This window comes from Muscardinus avellanarius, assembly GCF_963383645.1.
Source record: "Muscardinus avellanarius genome assembly, chromosome: 10".
Classification (NCBI taxonomy): Eukaryota; Metazoa; Chordata; class Mammalia; order Rodentia; family Gliridae; genus Muscardinus; species Muscardinus avellanarius.
This window is the reverse complement of record NC_137796.1, coordinates 95,724,755-95,746,926: the sequence shown is the minus strand read 5'-3', so window position 1 is coordinate 95,746,926 and position 22,172 is coordinate 95,724,755. Positions and strand designations below refer to the sequence as shown.

At 44.6% G+C, this 22,172-nt stretch overlaps 1 protein-coding gene across 2 annotated transcripts in view; it reads right to left on the bottom strand.

Moving 5' to 3' along the window:
* Positions 1-706: 706 nt before the first annotated feature.
* Positions 707-22,172, bottom strand: part of CDR2 (cerebellar degeneration related protein 2) — a gene marked incomplete at both ends in the record, with an annotated part of 34,400 nt that continues 12,934 nt past the window's right edge. Inside the window, 4 exons of one of the 2 annotated variants that reach the window (XM_080702892.1) lie at positions 707-1,568; positions 4,923-5,084; positions 5,341-5,510; positions 20,893-21,005. In XM_080702892.1, the coding sequence (XP_080559018.1) occupies positions 707-1,568; positions 4,923-5,084; positions 5,341-5,510; positions 20,893-21,005 (1,307 nt within the window). The remainder of the gene's footprint in view (positions 1,569-4,922; positions 5,085-5,340; positions 5,511-20,892; positions 21,006-22,172) is intronic. The other variant, XM_080702893.1, reaches the window with a different exon arrangement.

Below are 22,172 nucleotides of genomic sequence, written 5' to 3'. Positions count from 1 at the left end.
AAAGAAAGACTCACATGGTTACCTATTCTAAAGGCTACACCTCTGAGTGTAACAACACTTGAACTCGGAGGGTGGAGCCCTCTGGGACACGAACAAGCTCGGGCCACACCAAAGCGTGCCCCTCAATCTGGGCTTCGGGTGGACTGGAGGTCTTAGGATCACCTGCCAGTCAGTCAACTGGCAGCAGATATAACAAAACTCAAGGGCTTGGAGTGTTTGTTATTGTCATTTATTTGGATTAGACTCCTGCTTTCTCCTGAACATTCTTTCAAATGAATTCACAGTATCTAACAGTGTTTGCAAAAGAATCTCTCCCAGTCAGAGGGTTTGGCGGCCCTGTGACTTCTACAGAGCTTTGAGAGGTTGAGCAGGAGCAACAGGAATCGCTTAGCTTCATTCCAACCCTGCCCTTTCCCCCAACTCCAGTCACGCCAGGCCTGTTTCTCCAGGAGCAAGGCCCCACTGGTCCTGGGGCTTTTCCAGGACTCACAGCCCAGCCAGTGCACCAGCCGGAGGCCAGGTTGTCACCAGAATTCCTAGGGAGCTTAGAAGGACCTGGATTGCAGAGTTGATGCCAGCGGCCACCCCCTTTTCTTGCTCTTCGCATGGCTAAGTGAGCAAAGCAATGGGCAAACATCACGAGCATCAGGCTTCGGAGTGTGCAAGGGTGATAAACAGGCAATTAGTAGTAGAGCCGGAGGTTCCATTAAGAGTAAGGGGCGAGAGACCGGTATTTTGTTCTCTGTTCATCTATTTCCTGCTTTGTTTTCCTGATGCAACTAAAGATCTCCTTAAACAGCGCTTTGTACTCTGGAGGCGTCGTGGTGGGAGAGCCGACCGGCTCTGGGGTGTCGGAGGCGGGCTCCCGGCTGCTGGCACGGGGCTCAGATGGGGAGCTGGCTCCTGCCGGGTCCTGGGCCGGGGCCCTGGAGGTCTGCACGGCCTTGTGCGACAGGGAGTCCTGCTCCTGCTGGCACTTCTTCAGCAGGTCTTCATACTTCACCTTGAGGGCGCTGTACTGCGTATCCACCTCGTGCAGCAGGGAGATGCCCCTCTGCTTCACTGCCTTGGCCCTCCGGATGCAGGTCTCCTCGTGGCCCTTCATGATGTCGCTGCCCGCCAAGCTGCTGAGGACCGTCTCGCTGCTGCTGCGCTTGAGGGGCTTCCTGGGTGCTTCCGGCACAGTCAGGAACAACTCCTCCAGCAGGCTCTGGCTGGACTCTCTGAACGGCACAAACAGCGAGTCTGTCACCAGCTTCTCAACTCCATTCGCGAAAGGATGCTCCGCCTGCAGCATCTGCCGCATCTCCGCCACCTCGGCCTCCAGCTCCCGCGCCCGCGCCCGGCAGGCATCGGCGGCCCCCAGCTGCTGCTCCAGCTCACTGTTCTCCCTCAGCACCAGCCCGTACTCCTCCTCCACGGCCGCCCGCCGCTGCCGCTCCAGGCTCAGCTGCGCCTGCAGCGTCGTCACCGTCTTCTTCAAGTGCTCGTTTTCTTCTTCATCGGGGCTTTGCTGACTGTGTAAGGAAGCGATCTTCTCGGCAAACACGTGGTCATACACAAAGTGCCTGGAGGGATGCAGGGAGAATCACAGGTCAGCTGAGAATGCCGAGGCCGGGGGTGGTCTTGAACTCACTCTTAGAGGAGCTGTGACAATGACTAATTTTTAGCCAGTTCCACACTAGAGCAGTAATTGAGAGGAGGAGCGCAGTTCTCAGCCTCGGCTCCTTAGGTGCTTCACAACTCAGTGAGACCCTTTTTTAAAAAAATATATAAAAAAAAGCCAGGCGTGGTGGCGCACGCTTGTAATCCCAGCATTCGGGAGGCTGAGACCTGGAGGATCGCAGTTCGCAGACAGCCTCAGCTACTTAGTGAGGCCCTCTGCAACTCAGTGAGACCCGGTTTCAAAATAAAGAATAATAGGGCAGGGGCTGTAGCTCGGAGGTCAAATGCCCCTGGGTTCCATTCCCAGACCCACAAAACAAAAAACAAACAAAAAAAAACAAAAATTATATAAAAAAAAAGCCAGGCGTGGTGGTGCACACTTGTAATCCCCACGCTTGGGAGGCTGAGACAGGAGGATCGCGCAGGTTCAAAGCCAGCCTCAGCTACTTAGTGAGGCTCTCAGCAACTTAGTGAGACCTTGTTTCCAAATAAAATAGAAAATGGGTCTGGGAGTATAGCCCGGAGGTAGAAAGCCCCTGGGTTCCATCCCCAGTACCACCAAAAAAAAAAAAAAAAAAGACTACAAAATAGGGCTGGGGTGTAGCTCAGAGGTACAATGCCCCTGGGCTCCATCCCCAGTACTGCAAATAAATAAAAAAAAACAAATAAATAAATAAATAAATAAATAAATAAATAAATAAATAAAAAGAAACTGTAAGGCTGGTAAATAAACACATGAAAACAAAATTTTTGTGACTAATTTTTTTGGGGCATCCATCCTACCTCTGAGCTATACCCCCAGCCCTATTTTATTTTTTATTTAGAAATGGGGTCTCACTAAGTTACTGAGGCTGGCAGTGAACCTGTGATCCTCTTGTCTCAGCTTCCCAAATACTGGGATTACAAGTGTGCGCCACAGCGCTGGCTTACTATGACTTTTTTTTTTTTTTGGTGGTACTGGGGATGAAACCCAGGGGCATCTACCTCCCTCCAAGCTATATCCCAGGCCTATTTTTTTTAAAATTCTTTATTTTGAAACAGGGTTTCACTGGGTTGCAAAGGGCCTCACTAAGTAGCTGAGGCTGTCCTCAAACTGGTATCCTCCTGTCTCAGCCTCCCAAGTGCTAGAATTACAAGCGTGCGCCACCACGCCTGGCTCTGTTATGACTTTTAACAAGGAAAGAACGCCAGAATCACATGGGCAGAACCAGTGTGGTGGTGCATGCCAGAGATTCAGCAACTTAGCAACACCCTGTTTCAAAATTGCAAAAAATAAAATACAGGGCAAGGAGTGAGTCCAATTCTTAGCACCAAAAATAGAAAGGAGAAAGGTGAGAAAAAGAAAAAAAAAGATTAAACTGGCAACTGGATTTTGTTTTACTGAAATGACCGTGTTTTCCTTCACTTTAACGTGAAATACAACCCAAAATCTATACTTTTTCAGAAGTATTTCTGATCTTAAACTAAGATTTAACACTTTGAAAATCAATAAAATAAGCCAGGCCTGTAATCCTAGTACTTGGGAGCCTCCGATACTTAGTGAGGCCCTCTGCAACTTAGTGAGACCCTGTTTCAAAATAAAGAATAAAAACTAGAGCTGGGGGTGTCGCTCAGAGGTAGAATGATCCTGGGTTTAATCCCCAGCACCAAAAACAAGCAAACAAACAAAAACCAACAAATAAATGCTTTCAAGAATCTCCAAAATAAATTTGCACAGAAACACTAATACCCAAGAACTCTATAATTTGTATCTTTAAGTAATATTTTTGTGTGTGTGATGCTGGGGATTGAACCGAGGGGCATTACTACCTGAGCTCCACGCACAAACCTATTTTATTGGGGGTCTTTTTGTGGCTCTAGGGATTGAACCCAGAGGCATTTTACCTCTGAGCTAAACCCGCAGCCTGATTTTATTTATTTGGAAACAGGGTCTCACTAAGTTGCAGAGGGCCTAAGTAGCTAAGGCTGGCTTCAAACCCATGCGATCCTCCTGTCTCAACCTCCCAAGTACTGGGATAACAAGCGTGTACTACTACACCCAGCTTTATTTTACTGTTTTGTGAAACAGGGTCTTTCCTGAGGCTTTTTTTTTTTTTTTTTTTTTTTTTTCAGAACTGGGGATGGAACCCAGGGGCATTTTACGTCTGAGCTACACCTCCAGTCCTATTTTTATTTATTTATATTTTTTGTGGTGCTGGGGATGGAGACCAAGGGCATTCTACTTCCGAGCTACACCCCCAGTCCTATTTTTTAGTCTTTTTAATTTTTTATTTTTGTGTGTGGTACTGGGGATGGAACCCAGGGGCTTTTCTACCTTGGGGTTATACTCCCAGACCTATTTTATATTTTATTTGGAAACAGGGTCTCTCTGAGTTGCTGGGAGACTCACTAAGTAGCTGAGGCTGGCTTCGAACCTGCGCGATCCTCCTGTCTCAGCCTCCCAAGTACTGGGGTTACAAGCGTGCGCCATAGTCCTTTTTATTTTGAAATAGAGTCTCACTGAGTTGTGAAAGGTCTCACTAAGTAGCTGAGGCTGTCCGTGAACCAGGATCCTCTGGTCTTTGCCTCCCGAATGCTGTGATTACAAGCATGTGCCACCCTGCCCAGCTTCAACCCTATTTTTATTCTTTATAATTTTATTTCATTTGCGGTACTGGGGATGGAACCCAGGGGCATTGTACCTCCAAGCTACATCCCCAGCCCTATTTTTTATTCTTTACTTTGAAACAGGGTCTGAGTGGCTGAGGGTCTAAGTACCTGAGGCTGGCCTCAAACCATGATCCTTTTGTCTCAGCCTCCTGAATGCTGGGATTACAAGCATGTACCACCTCACCTGCCATTATTCTTTATTTTGAAACAAGGTCTCACTAAGTTTTGGAAGGCCTAAGTAGCTGAGGCTGGTCACAAACCTACAATCCTCCTGTTTCAGTGTCCCAAGTACAGGGATTATTACATAATTAAGGCTTTGCCATAATCTATTTTTTATAATACAGCTACTATATGAAGGTTTAAATTTTTCTGTTTTTTTTTTTTTTTTTTTTTTTTTTTTCAGTACTAGTGATTGAACCCAGGGACATTCTACCTCTGAGCTGCACCTCCAGCCCTATTTTTTATTCCTCATTTTGAAACAAGTTCTCACTAAATTAAGGAGGTCCTCACTTAGTAGCTAGAACCTATGATCCTCCTGTCTCAGGCTCTCAAGTATTCGGATTACAAGCACGTGCCACCATTCAAACTCCCGAGAGGCGGGCTCTTACTGGCGGAGGTCGTACAATTCCTTCAGGCAGAAGCTGGGCGTGGAGTCCTCCTGGCCACACCTGCCCGGCCGCCGCCTCCCTTGGCCAGAGGACTTCAGCTCCTCCACCTGGCTCTGGAGGTGGTCGATGCTGGTTTGTAGACACTCAATCGTTTCAGTCAGGCTGTGAGGAACAGACAGAAGCCAGTTGCTGCTTGTCATATTAAATTAAGGGCAAAAGCAGTAGAGAGATTAGCTGTAAGCCACTCAAGCTAGGCTTTCTAATTGAAAAAGACTTAAGAGCTAATCTCCATTCTCCAAAAAAAATTAAATTAAACCCTATCCCACATGGACACAAACCCTCTACAACCACGTTCTATTCCAAATCAGACTAAACAACGCCTTTGTGGGATTTCTTGGATTGATTCTAGACATTTTACCTCAGAATCTTTTGCTGCGAGGCCTTGCTGTCAGCCACTAGTTTCTGATTTGTTTCTTCCAGTTCCCTTGCCGTGACATCTAATTGCTCATACACTTTTGCATGCTGTTCGTTCATTTGTCGAAGAAGCTCCACCTGCTTGGTCAGATACTGTAAGAGAAGACAATGCCGCTGATGACACACGCACAGAAGACACCTGCATCGTTTCAACGCCAGCTTCCCGGTTCTCCAGCACCAACTAACGTGGGTGATGGCTAGCACGGGGCTTTCATCGCTGGGCTCAGCACCCTACTGGCACATCAGTGTGTCCGCCCACCCATCAGCTCTTGTAGACTTTACAATTTTACCAAAACGCTTCACTATAGCTGGGCATGGTAGTGTATGCTGGCAATCCCGGTACTTGAGAGGCTGAGACAGGAGAATAGCAATTTTGAAGATAGCCTCGGCAACATAGAGAGACCCTGTTTCAAAACAAAGCAGGCTCAACACCAGCCTCAGGCCTTCCACAACTTAGGGAGACCCTGTTTAAAAAAAAAATGTAATAGGCCTAGGGGTCTAGATCAGAAGTAGAATGCCTCTGGGTTCAATCCCTGGTACCTCCCCACCCAAAAGAGATGAAATGAGGCCTTAAGAACACCTAAATCTCAGTATTTGGGAGGCTGCGACAGAATGGGATGTTGATGGCCAGCCTCAGAAACTTAGCAAAGCCCTCTGTAACTTAGTGAGAGGCCCTTTCAAAATAAACATTAAAATAGGGCTGGGGTATAGCTCAGAGGTAGAACACCCTTGAGTTCAATCCCCAGTACCACAATAAAATAAAAAAAATAAATAAAATAAAATAAAAATACTGAAGCTCGTAACCTTTTCTGTGCCACACATCCTGTTAGGTATCTAGACCTCAATGATGATTCCCTTAAAGTACATTGAATTAAGCTGAGGTGGTGGCACTCGCTTGTAATCCCAGTATGTGGGAGGCTGACAAGGAGGACCGCAGGTTCAAAGCCAGTCTCAACAACTTACCCAGGCCCTCTGCAACTTAGTGAGGCCCTGTTTCCAAATAAGAAATAAAATTGAGCTGGAGGTTTAGCTCAGAAGTAGAACGCCTCTGGGTTCAATCCCCAGTGCCACACACACAAAGAAAATACAGCTGGGGGTATAGCTTAGAGACAGAATGCCCCTGAGTTCAATACCCAGTACCACAATAAATAAAAAAACAAAAAACACAATGAATTACAAAGGAAATCTATGTCTTGCAATACGTACCAATTATTGATAAAAATAATTTATGATATAGTAATATAGGTATTTATTAAGATAGTAAATAACAAGAATGAGTGGTAATCTAAAATCACCATAATTTCAAATAATAGTGAAAAGTATAAACAATACATCAAGATTTCTGCAAACACTATAGGATGATAGAAAAGTATCGTGGTTTGTATTCATGATGAAGTCATAAATACTCCCAATATTACTGGTGGTTTGTCACCTCATAATTGAAGGCAATACTAAATTATAATTGGAGGCTGGGCGTGGTGGCACACGCTTGTAATCCCCACACTTGGGAGGCTGAGACAAGAGAATCGCATAGGTTCGAAGCCAGCCTCAGCTACTTAGTGAGGCTCTCAGCAACTTACTGAGACCCTGTTTCCAAATAAAATAGAAAATAGGTCTGGGAGTATATATAGCCCAGAGGTAGAAAGCCTCTGGGTTCCACCCCCAGTACCACCAAAAAAAAAAAAAAAAAAAAAAAAAAGCCGGCGTGGTGTCTCACGCTTGTAATCCCTGCGCTTGGGAGGCTGAGACAGGAGGATCGCGCAGGTTTGAAGCCAGCCTCAGCTACTTAGTGAGGCTCTCAGCAACTTAGTGAGACCCTGTCTCCAAATAAAATAGAAAATAGGTCTGGGAGTATAGCCTGGAGGTAGGAAGCCTCTGGGTTCCACCCTCAGGACCACACACACACACACAAAATTATAATTGGAAATTAGCAAAATAGCTTGTGTTTGAGATCCACGTTCACAGACACTCTTACCTTGTGTCTGTGGACCCTACTACTGCTGGGTGAGATGGAGTCAGCCAGAAGCTCATCCTCTGGGAGAGGCGAGAGCAGGCTAACGGCCCCGACAGAGGAAGAGCTTGCCGTAGAATGAGGCAGCTTCTAAAATTTAAAGTACAATGGACATGGTGGCACAGGCTTGTAATTGCAGGACTTGGGAGGCTGAGACAGGAGGATCACAGGTTTGAGAACAGCCTCAGCAAGTACTGAGAACTCTCATCCATCTACTGAGACCCTGTTTCAGAATAAAAACTAAAAAGGGACTGGAAAGCCAGGGATGGTGGCACACACCTGTAATCCTAGTACTTGGGAGGCTGAGATTGAAGGGTCACAGATTCAAGGACAGCCTCAGCAAGTTCATGAGGCTCTGAGCAAACTAGTGAGACCCTGTTTCCAAATAAGAAATAAAATCTAGCTCAAAGATAGAATGCCTCTGGTTCAATTCTCAGTACAGAAGGAGAAGGAGGAGAAGGAGAAGGAGAAGGAGAAGGGGAGAGGGAGGAGGAGGGGGGAGGAGGTGAGGAGGAGAGGAGGAGGAAGAAAGAAGAACTGGGAGTAGTAGCTTAGATGTAGAATGTGCCTGGGTTCAATCCCCAATATCACCACCCCCCCACAAAAAAAGTAAAAGTACTCCTAAGTGTGAAAGAAAAGTTAAAAGTTAATAGCCAAATTGAACAAATGAGGTTTAAAAAAAACACTTAAAAGATAACTAGGCTGGGCATGGTGGTGCACGCCTATAATCCCAGTACTAGGGAGGCTGAGACAGGAGGACTCCAGTTTGAGGCCAGTCTCAGCAACATAATAAGACTCTCAGCTACCTAGTGAGACACTGTTTCAAAACAAAAATAAAAAGGGGTGCGGTGTAGTTCAGAGGCAGAATGCCCCTGGGTTCAATCCCCAGGACCACACACACACACAAATAAATTGATAACTGAGAAAATAATGCTGAAATAAAATAGGCACTGAGTAATCATTGTCCCCCTAGGAAATGTGGCTATATGCTAAAATGAAACATCTTGTATTTTAGAAATATAGAATGCCTTGGATTTGCTTTAAAATGGCGGAGCACAGGCTGGTGTGGTGGTGCCTGGGAGACTGAGACAGGAGGACCGCAGGTTCTCGGCAGCCTCGGCTACTTAAGTGAGGCCCTCTGCAACTTACTGCGACCCTATTTCAAAATAAGGAATAAAAAATAGGGCTGGTGGTGTAGCTTGGAAGAAGAATGTCCCTGGGTTCCATCCCCGGTACTGCAAAGTAAATAAAAATAAATAAAATGATGAAGGATGAAGAAGGGAGAGGTAAAATAAAACTGGTACTATGTTGATAACTGTTGAAACTGGGCAACAAGCATATGGGAGTTTATTAAACCATTTTCTTCTAACTTTAAGTTTGAAATGATCCAAAATAGAAAGCATAGAAACGTAGTGGTTAGGATTAGCAAGGATTTAGGTGACTGAGAAGAAGGAGCATTCAATGCCAGGCATGGTGGTACAGGCCTCTCTGCCTAGTCCTTGGGAGGCTGAGAAAGGAGGATCACAGGTTAGAGGTCTGCCTCAGCAAGCAGCGAGGCTCTCCATCAACCCAGCAAAACCTTGTTTCTAAATAAAAATAAAATAGGGCTGGGGGTGTAGCTCAGAGGTAGAATGCCCCGGGTTCCATCCCCAGTGCCACACACACACACAGAAGTAGCATTTAAGGTTGCGGCAACTAGTTTGTAATTCCAAAGAATTAATGATTGCATGGTGCTCTGATATAGTTAAAATATAACTTAGTGAATAACCACAACCAGGTTAAGTTTTAGGAAGGGAAATGGTGAGCACTGTGATTGGGGCCAGGGACATACCTCAAAGGACAGTGTTTGCCCGCCTGTGTGAGGTCCTGGATTCCGTCTCTCACCCCACAAAGTCTGATTTTTTTTTTTTTTTTTGGTATTGGGGATTGAACCCAGGAGCGTTCTACCTCCAAGCTACACCCCCACCCCTATTTTTTATCCTATTTTGAAACAGGGTCTAAGTTGCAGAGGGCCTCATAAGTAGCTGAGGCTGGCCTCGAACCTGCGATCCTCCTGTCTCAGACTCCCAAGTACTGGGATTACAAGTGTGCACCACCACGCCCGGCTACAAAGTCTGATTTTTATCCTAGTGAATGCTAGCTGGACCCCCAAGAAAAAGATAGTGGGTCAGGGTAGAATTTTCCATGTCCAAGATCAACATTTCTCTACCAATGATTCATGGACTATGTGTACTGCTATCACTTAAGTTTTTTGCTAAAACTGCAGAATCTGATTCTATCCAGTTTCACTGAATCGGCTTTTGGGGGAAGGGACCTATGTCCCTGCACTTTTATCTTCCAGGTGAATCTTAGCACATGTAAAGTTTGAAAACTATACCTAAATAAAGACAACTTTAGCAGCCTCTCATCGAGCAATTTTGCCTTATGCCAGAGAACATGCTAGACTCTCTAATTAACTTTTATGCAAATCAACTTATTTGCATGTAGAAAAGGCCAGCTATGCTCATTTATGTAGATTTCTCTGTTGCTGATGTGGCCTGAAGAGTCTAAGGTCGTCTTCAGTGGTTAACCTTCGTCCTGCTTGGGCGGGGGCAGGATGCCCTTTACTGGGCAAATCTATGGCCTGCTTTTAGATAAATGGGAGAAAGGGCAGAGCTCTCCCGCATCTGCTTCTTCACTGCCTTCAGCCCAGCGGTCCTTACATGACAGAGAGGCATACTGTGGAATAACTTTTCTGTTCTCTCCCACGTGCATACTGTGATCTTATAGCCTTATGCGAGAGCTGATGAGAAAACGACAGAAAGAAAACTCAAGTTATTACTGAAGGGCATCCAGTTACAAATGACAAACGAAGCTAGGTTCAAACTTGAAACTAGCTTCAAGTCCAGTTCTGACTCCAAAGCCCGTGCTCTCAGCTACTATACCACCGCCTCCTAGCAGACTCTTCTCTGACCCCGGGCCCACTCCAAGAATTCTGTTCATGAACTGGTCTTTCAGGTGCCTTTTATGAGGCAGACGTGTCCTACATAGAGGATGTGACTATTCCAATCCCTGGGCAGAAACAGCTCCTGTGGCAAATTAATTAAAAAAAAAAATTAATGTCAGCCGGGCGTGGCGGTGTACGCCTGTAATCCTAGTACCTGGGAGGCCAAGAAAGGAGGATCACAGGTTTGCGGAAAGCCTCAGCTACTTAGTGAAGCGCACTTTCTGCAACTTAGTGAGACCCTGTTTTTAAAATAAAGAATTGCCGGGCGTGGTGGCGCACGCTTGTAATCCCCGCGCTTGGGAGGCAGAGACAGGAGGATCACGCAGGTTCGAAGCCAGCCGCACTGGTTTAAGAGACCCTGTTTCCAAAAAAAAAAAAAAAAAAAAAAAGTATAAAAAATAGGTCTGGGCCAGGCGTGGTGGCGCACGCTTGTAATCCCAGCATTCGGGAGGCGGAGACCGGAGGGCAGGAGGTGTAGCTCAGAGGGCGAATGCGCCTGGGTTCCACCCCCAGACCCGCAAAAAAAAAAAAAAAAAAAAGGTCTGGGAGTGTAGCCCGGAGGTAGAAGGGCTTCCAGGAACCCCAGTACCACACACACACACAAAAATTAATTAATTAATTAATTAAAAAATAGGGCTGAGGGTGTGACTCAAGAGGTAAAATGCCCCTCCATTCAATTCCCAGTTCTACATAATAATTATAATAATAATTATAATAATAATAATAAAATAATGTCAGACAGCTGTGGTGGTGATAATCCCAGTACTTGGGAGGCTGAGACAGGAGGATTGCAGGTTTGTGGCCAGCCTCACTTACTTAGTGAGGCTCTCAGCAACTTATGAGATCCTGTTTCCAAAAAAAGAATAAAAAATCAGGCTGGGGATGAAGCTCAGAGGCAGAATGCCCCTGGGCTCAATCCCCATACCACACACACAAACAACTCATTAGTGTTTTTATTTTTGTGGGGGGGGTTCTAGGGGTGGAACCCAGGGTCTTTTCTACCTCCAGGCTAAACTTTCAGACCCATTTCTACTTTATTTGGAAACAGGGTTTCACTAAGTTGCTGAGAGCCTCACTAAGTAGCTGAGGCTGGCTCTGAACCTGTGCAATCCTCCTGTCTCAGCCTCCCAAGCGCGGGGATTACAGGCGTGCGCCACCACGCCTGGCTTACACTAGTGTGTTTTGAGGTTATTACAAATAATTCCCAATTATACTTCATATTAAGTGGCTTACAAAATTTCTACAGCTATTTGTGTGTATGTGTACACACGTGTATGTTGCTAGGGACTGAACCCAGAGGCATCCTACCTTTGAGCTATACCCAACAGCCTAATTTTATTTCTTATTTGGAAACAGAATCTCACTAGGTTGATGAGAATCTCACTACTTGCTGAGGCTGTCCTCAAACCTGTGATCCTCCTATCTCAGCCTCCCTGTGGTAAGTACTAGCATTACAAAGGTGTGTACCTCCACACCCAGCTACAGTATTACACACACACACACACACACACACACACACACACACACACACACACACACACATACACACACACTACTCTTGTGATTCTAAACCATTTTCCCAGTCATTTTCCTGAGACTGAACACATTCTTGTCAATGACAGGAACCTGCTGTGGCACTGTCAATCTGGGCAGGATGGAGGGCCTGCTCCTACTGTTCTGAGAAAGCTTCCTATGAGAATCTGGTTGATTTCCAGGGGGCCCAAAGGTGGGGCTGAGCAGTGAGGAATAAACGCAGGCCTTCCTGGGGACCACGCTGCGCGCACGCTCGTCTCACTTGATCTTGTCAATCTCCGTGACGGGTACTGGCACATCCGTGACCCTTCCTATCAGCCTGAACCCAGAGCTCTATGAGCCAAGAGTTTTTCCTCAAGTTTGCAGCAAATCCATTTGGCAGTAACTCTTGACCTGTTTGTAGTCCTCATACTTTTTGATGCAGAAAAAACGAATGCGATCACAGGGTCCTGGCCAGTCCGCGCAGAGGAGTTATTCTAGCTGTGTAATACAGCGGTATTTTTCTAAAATTCAAAGAATTTCCCCAAACTATTTTGGCCCCAAGAGTTTCAGTTGGGAAAGTTGAAGTCAGAGGTTGAGTATCTATTTCAACATATTGCCACAAGTTGTATAACTATTGGAAAAAAGGCCATAGTATATGTTTACTAACACTAAGAGCCACTGAGAGTGGTGGCCTGAAATCCTAGTATGTGGGAGGAGGCGGAGACAGGAGGATTGCAGTTTAAAGCCGGCCTCAGTAACTTCGTGAGACCCTGTTTCAAAATAAAAAATATAAGCCGGGCGTGGTGACGCGCACTTGTAATCTCAGTACTTGGGAGGCTGAGACAGCAAGATCGCAGGTTCGTGGCCAGCCTCAGCCACTTAGTGCGGCCCTCCACAACTCTGTAACATCCTATTTCAAAATAAAGGATTAGCCAGGCGCACACCTCGCTTGGGAGGTGGAGATAGGAGGATCGCGCAGGTTCGAAGTCAGCCTTGCTGACTTAGGAGACTCTGTTTCCAAATAAAAATATAAAATAGGTCTGGGAGTGTAGCCCTGAGGTAGAAGGGTTCTATGCCAAGTACCACCAAAAAAAAAAAAAAATAAATAAATAAAAATAGGGCTGGGGGTGTAGCTCAGAGGTAGAAGGACCCTGGGTTCAATCCCCAGTACGGCAATACATACATACATACATACATACATACATACATACATACAGCTAGTAGTCTGGTAGCATAGCTCAGAAGTAGAATGCCTCTAGGTTTGACCAGGTGCAGGGGTCTGCACCTGTAATCCCAGTACTTGGAAGGCTGAGACAGAAGGATCACAGGTTCAAGGCCAGTATTCAGTAACTTAGTGAGACTATTTTAAAATAAAAAATAAGAATGGCGTGGTGGTGCACGCTTGTAATCCCAGCATTCGGGAGGCTGAGACTGGAGGATCACGGTTTGCAGACAGCCTCAGCTACTTAGTGAGGCCCTCCGCAACTCAGTGAGACCCGGTTTCAAAATAAAGAATTAAAAAAGTAGGGCAGGGGGTGTAGCTTGGGGGTCGAATGCTCCTGGGTTCCATCCCCAGACCCGAAAAATTAAAAATATTAAAAAAGGTCTGACAGTGTAGCTCAATGGTAGAATATCCCTAAATTCAGTGTTCAGCAACACACACACACACACATCACACACACACACACACACACACACACACACACACACACACACACACACACACAGTTTTTAAAGTTAAGTCCTAGCCAGGCATGATGGCGGCGCACCCTTGTAATCCCAATACTTGGGGAGGGAGGCTGAGACAGAAGAATCAGGTTCGCCGACAGCCTCAGCTACTTAGTGAGGCCCCTTTGCAACTCAGGGAGACCCTATTTCAAAATATAGAATCAAAAATAGGGCTGGGGTATAGCTTGGAGGTAGAATGCCCCCGGGTTCCATCCCCAGTACTGAAAAAAATAAATAAAATAAATGTCAGCCTGTCACCACTGATCATCAGTAATCCTTCAAACCTTTCCTCCCTCATCATTTTGGTTGTGTCCAGAGAAATATGAATGTTTTACCTGGAATATGTACTGTTTAATATCTTCAGGTGGAGTTAAGTAGGGCAGGGAATTAAGACTGCTTAACTCTGTGGCATTAAGACTGTGATTATTCCCTTTACCCTTGGCCATTTTGAAAGAAGGACCAAAATATCTGGTAAACTTCTCACAGGCAAGGATGATGATAGTGGTAACATTCACACAAAATTAAAAAATAATAGTGATCTTTGAAGCATATTAAATTAAAATGACTTGCTGAAGCCGGGCGTGGTGGCGCACGCTTGTAATCCCTGCGCTGAGGAGGCTGAGACAGGAGGATCGCACAGGTTGGAAGCCAGCCTCAGCTACTTAGTGAGGCTCTCAGCAACTTAGTGAGACCCTGTTTCCAAATAAAATATAAAGCCGGGCGTGGTGGCGCATGCTTATAATCCCCGCGCTTGGGAGGCTGAGACAGGAGGATCGCGCAGGTTCGAAGCCAGCTGCGCGCGCTGGCTTAGGAGACCCTGTTTCCAAATACAAATGTTAAAATAGGTCTGGGAGTGTAGCCCGGAGGTAGAAGGGCTTCCAGGAACCCCAGTACCACCAAAAAAAAAAAAAAAAAAAAAAAAAAAATATATATATATATATATATAAAACAGGTCTGGGAGAATAGCCCAGAGGTAGAAAAGCCCCTGGGTTCCACCCCAGTACCACCAAAATAAATAAACAAATAAACAAACAAAATAAAATAAAATGACTTTCTGGTATTTTTACCATGTTTTCCCCAGAATGCTTCACTCAGAAAAAAATGAATTAAAAAAAATTTTTTTTGTGGTACTGGGGATGGAACCCAGAGGCTTTCTACCTCAGGGATATACTCCCAGACCTTTTTTTTTTTTAAATATTTTATTTGGAAACAGGGTCTCACTAAGTTGCTGAAAACCTCACTAAGTAGCTGAGGCTGGCTTCGAACCCGTGTGATCCTCCTGTCTCAGCCTCCCAAGCGCGGGGATTACAAGCGTGCACCACCACGCCCAGCTCAAAAAAGAATTTTTTTCAAGTAAAAAAACCATCTAAAATTTTCCACTTTGGCCTTTCTTCTTTCTGATAAATGTGATCTTTTTATTGAAACTTTGTGTTTTCTACTTTTTTTTTTCTTGAAGGATTAGCCTATCTCACTTTAAATTTTCCTTTGAATATTAAGTTTATGCATGCTTTGTGCCTTGTAAAATTAGATCAGCCTAGCTAGGTGTGGTGGTACACACCTACAATTCTATAATGGGAGGCTGAGAGAGGAAGATCAAAGGTTTGAGGACAGCATCAGCAATATAGAGATACTCAGCAACCTAGTAAGACCCTGTTTTAAGAAGTAAAAATAAAAAAAGGCTGGGTGCATAGCTTGGAGCTGGAATGCCCCTGGGTTCCATTCACAGTACCACAAACACACACAAATTAGAGCAGCCTTGTAATACACAGGAATATTGGTCAACATTATGGAAGCTATGTAAAAAGGGTTTGTGCTTGTTTCCCATTAAGATAGGTGGTTCTGCCGGGCGTGGTGGCGCACGCTTGTAATCCCCGCGCTTGGGAGGCAGAGACAGGAGGATCGCGCAGGTTCGAAGCCAGCTGCGCGCGCTGGCTTAGGAGACCCTGTTTCCAAATAAAAATGTAAAAATAGGTCTGGGAGTGTAGCCCAGAGGTAGCAGGGCTTCCAGGAACCCCAGTACCACCAAAAAAAAAAAAAAAGATAGGTGGTTCTGTTTATTTTGTGGTGCTGGGGATCAAACACAGGCCTTGCATGTGCTAAGCAAGTGCTCTACCACTAATTACGCTTCCAGGCCTTAAGGCAGGCAGTTTTATTGGGATTTAAAAGTTCTTTTCATAAAATAAACCTATGATAATATGTTAGAATACAAATTATACCTTTGGTCTTTGTCCCTGATTGCTGACATATAGCCCCCAAAGCCCTTGGAATTTCCTGAGTGATAGGATGGGGACTGACCAGAGGCACCAACCACATGATTAGTGGGTCAGAATCACCAATCTTATCCACTAGCCTCTGGGGAAGGGAGGGGAGCTAAAGATTCAGTCCTCAATGAGCAGGGATTAAACTGATCATCCCTGTGTAGTAGACCTTAGGGACACACTACATACTGAAACTTGTGAGCTAGACCCCAAGTCCCTTTTTTATATTTTCTTTCTTTCTTTCTTTCTTTCTTTCTTTCTTTCTTTCTTTCTTTCTTTCCTTCTTTCGCGGGTCTGAGGATGGAACCCAGGGGCATTCGACCTCTGAACTACACCCCCTGCCCTATTTTTTATTCTTTATTTTGAAACCAGGTCTCACTGAGTTGCAGAGGGCCTAAGTAGCTGAGGCTGTCCGCGAACCGTGATCCTCCGGTCTCAGCCTCCTAAATGCTGGCATTACAAGCATGCGCCACTTAATACCCGGCTCTATTTTTTATATTTTTTTAGAAACAGGGTCTCACTAAGTTGCTGAGAGCCTCACAGTAAGTAACTGAGGCTGGCTTCGAATCTATGCGATCCTCCTGTCTCAGCCTCCCAAGCACGGGGATTACAAACGTGTACCACCATGCCTGGCTCAACCCCAAGTCCTTTTTGATTTTTCTTTTTTTTTCTTCTTTGCAGTACTGGGGATGGAACCCAGGGGCATTCTATTTATGAGCTTACACCCCCAGCCAAATTTTTTATTCTTTATTTTGAAACAGGGTCTCACTGAGTTGCAAAGGGCCTCCTCACTAAGTAGCTGAGGCTGTCCCTGAACCTGGATCCTCCTGTCTCAGCTTCCCAAATGCTGGGATTACAAGCATGCACCACCACACCTGGCTCTGATTTTTCTTTTTCTTTCTTTCTTTCTTTTTTTTTTTTTTTTTTTTTGTTGCAGTACTGGGGATGGAACCCAGAGGCATTCTACCTCCAAGTTACACCCCCAGCCAAATTTTTTATTCTTTATTTTGAAACACGGTCTCGCTGAGTTGCAGAGGGCCTAAGTAGCTGAGGCTGGCTGTGAACCCGGATCCTCCTGTCTCAGCCTCCCAAATGCTGGGATTACAAGTGTGCGCCACCACACCTGGATCCTGAGTTTTCATTTTGAAACAGGATCTCACTAGGTGGCTGAGTCTCACTCTGTTTCTGAGGCTGTCCTCAACCTGCAATCCCCATCTCAGTCTCCCAAGTACTGGGATTTCAGGCATATACCACCGTGCCCAGCTTAAGGCCTCATTTCAAATATAGGCCCTTCAGAGGCCTTTCCAGCCCACCGCGTCTAAAGCAGCACCCCTTGCAAGGCCTCCTCGTGATTTTCCTCAAAGCAACATAAGAGTCAGCTGAATTGTTTACTTGTTATTGTCATCCTCTTTCTAAGAAGGAAAGGTTCTTGTAATATCTAGTCCATTCCTTTCATAGAACTGGGACTAAAAAGTATTGGCTAAATGGCAATTTCTAGACCTTAATTCACAAACAACGTATTGTGCTTGGTATCACAACTCAAGAGTATGAAACGAGAGATTTAAATAAAAGATTCTGTGATAGGCTTAGATGATAGCCCTCTTGGGAAAAGAGCCTGCTAACCACTAATTCTCTCTCCCCTTTCCTATTTCTAGGTCCTCTCCATAGTCCTGTAGGACCCACAGCTGCCAGTACTCAGAGACACGACAATTGCTATTACTCACTACATGGGTCTCAAGTCGCTGCCTCTTTCTGTCGATACGATGTCAAGTCGGAGTTGGGGCCAATATACAGGAAATATGTTGATATGCATACAAGTAACAAAGAGGCCATTAAAACACCACAGAAGGTGTCCTTGTTTAATATGTAAAAACCCGTGATAAGAACACAAGGAAATCACTTAAGAACTTGTGATATTTTTGTCTTAGAGCACTTGGCTTTGAGGATAATCTAAAGAATAGCAAGGAGCTTGTTTTCACACAAGAGTTTAATCTTATGATATTAAATCAAACTTAATAAGAAAAGCCCTTCACTTTCCAACACTCAGTTATGTAGAAACTATACAATGGCCTCAGGCATTTGGTCAGCAAGTTAAAAAAAAATGGTCAGGTTTCTAAGCAAGCGCTGCTGTAAGGCAGCCATCCAACTCTGTGCTTTCAGGCTTGGCCTCTAAAATGAGGACTTACCTGTTCCCCCCCCTCCCCCAAATCCAGAAGGAAATAAATTAGCTTATTTCCTACCATTAATCTCAAGATGCAGGCGTGCTTCTGATGTCCTGGTTTTCTCAATTAAGGCTCTCTAGCCAGTCATGGTGGTATACACTTGTAACCCCAGTACTTGGGAGGCTCCCAGCAACTTAGTGAGACCCTGTTTCAAAATGAAAAATAAGCCTATTATTTTTCTAAATTTAAAAAAATGCTGGCCGGGCATGGTGGCGGACGCTTATAATCCCAGCGCTTGGGAGGCTGAGACAGGAGGATCGCATAGGGTCAGAGCCAGCCTCAGCTACTTAGTGAGGCTTTCTGCAACTTAGTGAGACCCTGTTTCCAAATAAGGTCTAAAATAGGTCTGGGAGTATAACCCAGAGGTAGAATACCTCTGAGTTCCATCCCCAGCACCGTGTTATTTTTCTAATAATGAAAAGTGCCAAGCAACTTTTTCTTTTCTTTTTTCTCTTTTGTTGCAGGGGCATTCTTCCTCTAAGCTACTTCAGCTCTATTTTTATTTTGAAACAGGGTCTCTCTACGTTAATGGGACCCTTACTACTTGTTAAGGCTGTCCTCAAACCTACAATCCTCCTGTCTCAGCCTCTCAAGTACTGGATTATAGGCATGTGTCACAATACCTAGCTGTCAACTCACATTCTAAAAAGTTAGTTTAGCCGGGCGTGGTGGCACATGTTTGTAAATCCAGCATTCGGGAGGCTGAGACCCGGAGGATCGCGGTTCGCGGACAGCCTCAGCTACTTAGTGAGGCCCTCGGCAACTCAGTGAGACCCGGTTTCAAAATAAAGAATAAAAAATAGGGCAGGGGGTGTAGCTCGGAGGTCAAATGCCTATGGGTTCCATCCCCAGACCCACCCACACACAAAAAAAGTTAGTTTAGGGCTGGGAGGTTTAGCTTTGGTAAGAGTATATGCTTAGTATGTATGAAGTCCTGGGTTTAATCCCTAGCATCAACTAAATAAAATGTTTAAAACTTGTACAAGTGATTACATTCCTGTAAAGTTAAAAAACTGGCTACACCTTATCTAGGGTGTCAGCATTAGTATGCTGGTTGGCGGGCGTGGTGACAAAAAAGGCTGATAATATTCTTATCTGGTATTGGGTGCATGTTTACTTCATGAAAATTCATCAAACTCTACACTTAGAACTTTTGCTCTTTTCTGTGTATTTCAATAAAAAATTTAAGCAAAGAGGGAAAAAAGTGACACAGAACTTAAGAAAAGAGCCAGCTGAGCCAGGCGTGGTGGCGCGCGCTTGCAATCCCAGCATTCGGGAGGCTGAGACCAGAGGATTGTGGTTCACGGACAGCCTCAGCTACTTAACGAGGCCCTTCGTGACTCAGTGAGACTCTGTTTCAAAAATAAAAAAGACTAAAAAATAAGGCTGAGGGTGTAGCTTGGAGGTACAATGCCCCTGGGTTCTACCCCAAGTACTGGAAATAAATAAATAAATAAAAAGAGCCAGCTGGGCATGGTGGCACACACTTGTAATCCCAGCTCTTGGGAGGCTGAGATAGGAAGATGGGTTTGAAGCCAGCCTTAGCTACTTAGTGAGGCCCTCCACAACTTAGTGAGACCCTGTTTTAAAATAAAATAATAAAAAATAGGGCTGGGTTCCATCCCCAGTACCACAAAAAAAAAAAAAAAGAGCCCTTATAAAGTTTGAGGGGGGCTTGAGATTGCAATGGTAAGAAGTAAGAAGCACATAAAGCAGGAAGTCATCTTTAAGGAGGGAATTAGCTCTTTGTCTACCTGGTTACTTTTACAAAAGCATCCTTTGTTTCATATTAATAGACCTCAGAATTCTCCTTTTTTGGGGTACTGGGGATGAAACCCAGGGACATTGTACCTCCAAGCTACACCCCCAGCCAAATTTTTTATTCTTTATTTCAAAACAGGGTCTCACTAAGTTGCAGAAGGCTTCACTAAGTAGCTGAGGCTGTCCGCGAACTCAGATCCTCCTGTCTCAGCTTCCCAAGTACTGAGATTACAATCGTGTGCCACCACGCCTGGCCAGAATTCTCCTTTGTGATTTGAAAATCTTCCAAGGCACAAATGTAAAGACGCAGGCAATAAAGCCAGCCTGCAGGAGTCCCTGGCTGGTAAGTGGGTTTTGCCATTACTGCCATCTCATCTCCCTGTTTTGTCCCATCTGTGCTTACTTTTATGAATCAATTTATAAAAGGAAAGAAAAAACAGCCGACTGGAATGGCAGCAAAGAACTCTAAGACAGTGATGATTCCTAATCCCCCCAAAACCAAACAAACAAAAGTTTTGGATAAAGAATAATGTTAATTCTGTGACGCTTCAATCTATGAACCAGCGGACTAAATCTGTCATAGAAACAAGAGTCTCACTGAAATGTTTCCGAAAGTACTCTGGACTAATTTTATTTGAATAGTTTTATACATGTACTTGATTTTATATTTAATTATTAAGGTCTGAACTGGAAACTTTACTTCCATTATGCTTAGCCTTACTGTATGGATAAATTTGATGGTACATTTGGAGAATCTCAAAGAGCTAATCCTTGATACCACAGAAAAGGTAGAAAGGCAACTCAAATCATAAAGTACTATGTTTGTAATCTCCTATGCTAACCAACAGGCCCCCTGCCTCGCTAATGGGTCTTAATCTCAAAAAAAGTCAGCATTAGAGATTAAATGCGTGGGTTCTAATCCCGAGTGTACGGCCATCTACTTAGAGCAGTAGATGGCCGGTACAGCAGCAATGTGCCGTATGTCAAAGCGTAACTCTCCCACTCAGGACATCACCTCGATTTCCTGTAGCTGCTCTTGATTGGTTGTGTACATCTGCTGAAGAGAATCCTCCAGCTCTGTGTTCCGATCCAGTAATGTCTTCCCAAGCTCAGCAGCAAGTTGCAGATCTAGCAACAAATAAATCACAGAACACAATGAGGTTGTCAACATTCTGTATGACCCAGTCCTTAAAATTAGAATGAACCAAGTCCCAGCACACACAATTCAGATCTCAATGCAACACAGAATGGCCTAGAAAGAAATCTGAGTTCTCCTTAAAACCCAGTTAAATTGGGGTCTTCTAAAAGGTAAAGTACTATCTTACTACCCTTACTTAAAAATATGTGAAAAACAGCAAACTGCTTGATGGAGATGTACTCACTGGTTCAGAAGTGCTTGCTTAGCACTGTGGCTTCTAAAATCATTAATTATTTGCTCACAAAATAATCTTGTTCAAATCTGCCAGTCTACTTTTTTTAGATGGACCCTTGAGTCTAAGCAGATCTTTCAGTAATCTCTTAAATCTTTATGAATCTGCTTGTTGTGAATACCATAGGCAGAGTAAAGTTTGTCATATATCCTGAACTTCCAAGGGGACTAAAAATTAAGTGAAAAGGAAAAACATATCAATAGTAAGAAAAATGTACCCAGGTCTTAGTCTCTCTCTTTACTTTGATGAGCAAAGCAGCGTATGTTTTTTTGATTCATACTTCCATTTAGCATAAAACCATATTTTGCTTTTTTATTTTTGATACTGGGGGTTGAATCCAGGAGCATTCTACCTCTGAGCCATGTCTCTAGTCCATCCATTTAGTTAGTTAATTTACTTATTTATTTTTGTGTGTGGCACTGGGGATTGAACTGGGTGTAGCTCGGAGGTTGAATGCCCCTGGGTTCTACCCCCAGACCCGCAAAAATAAATAAATAAATAAAACAGAGATCAGTAAGTGCTAATGAGAACATATAAAGCAAGGAAGTGGATATGGAGGTTGAAATTGGGATTACATTCTACCTCCAAGCTACACCTTCAGCTCTATTTATTCATTTATTTATTTACTTACTTATTTTGCACTGGGGATAGAACCCAGAGGCATTCTACTTCTAAGCTACAATCCCTAGCCCAATTTTATATCTTACTTGGAAACGGGGTCTCACTAGATTGCTGAAAGCCTAGCTAAGTTGCCAAGGCTGGCTTTGAACCTGTGATCCTCCTCATCTCAGCTTCCCAAGTACTGGGATTACAAGCGTGCACCACCACGCCCGGCTCTGGAGGCTATCTTTGAACAGCAATTCTC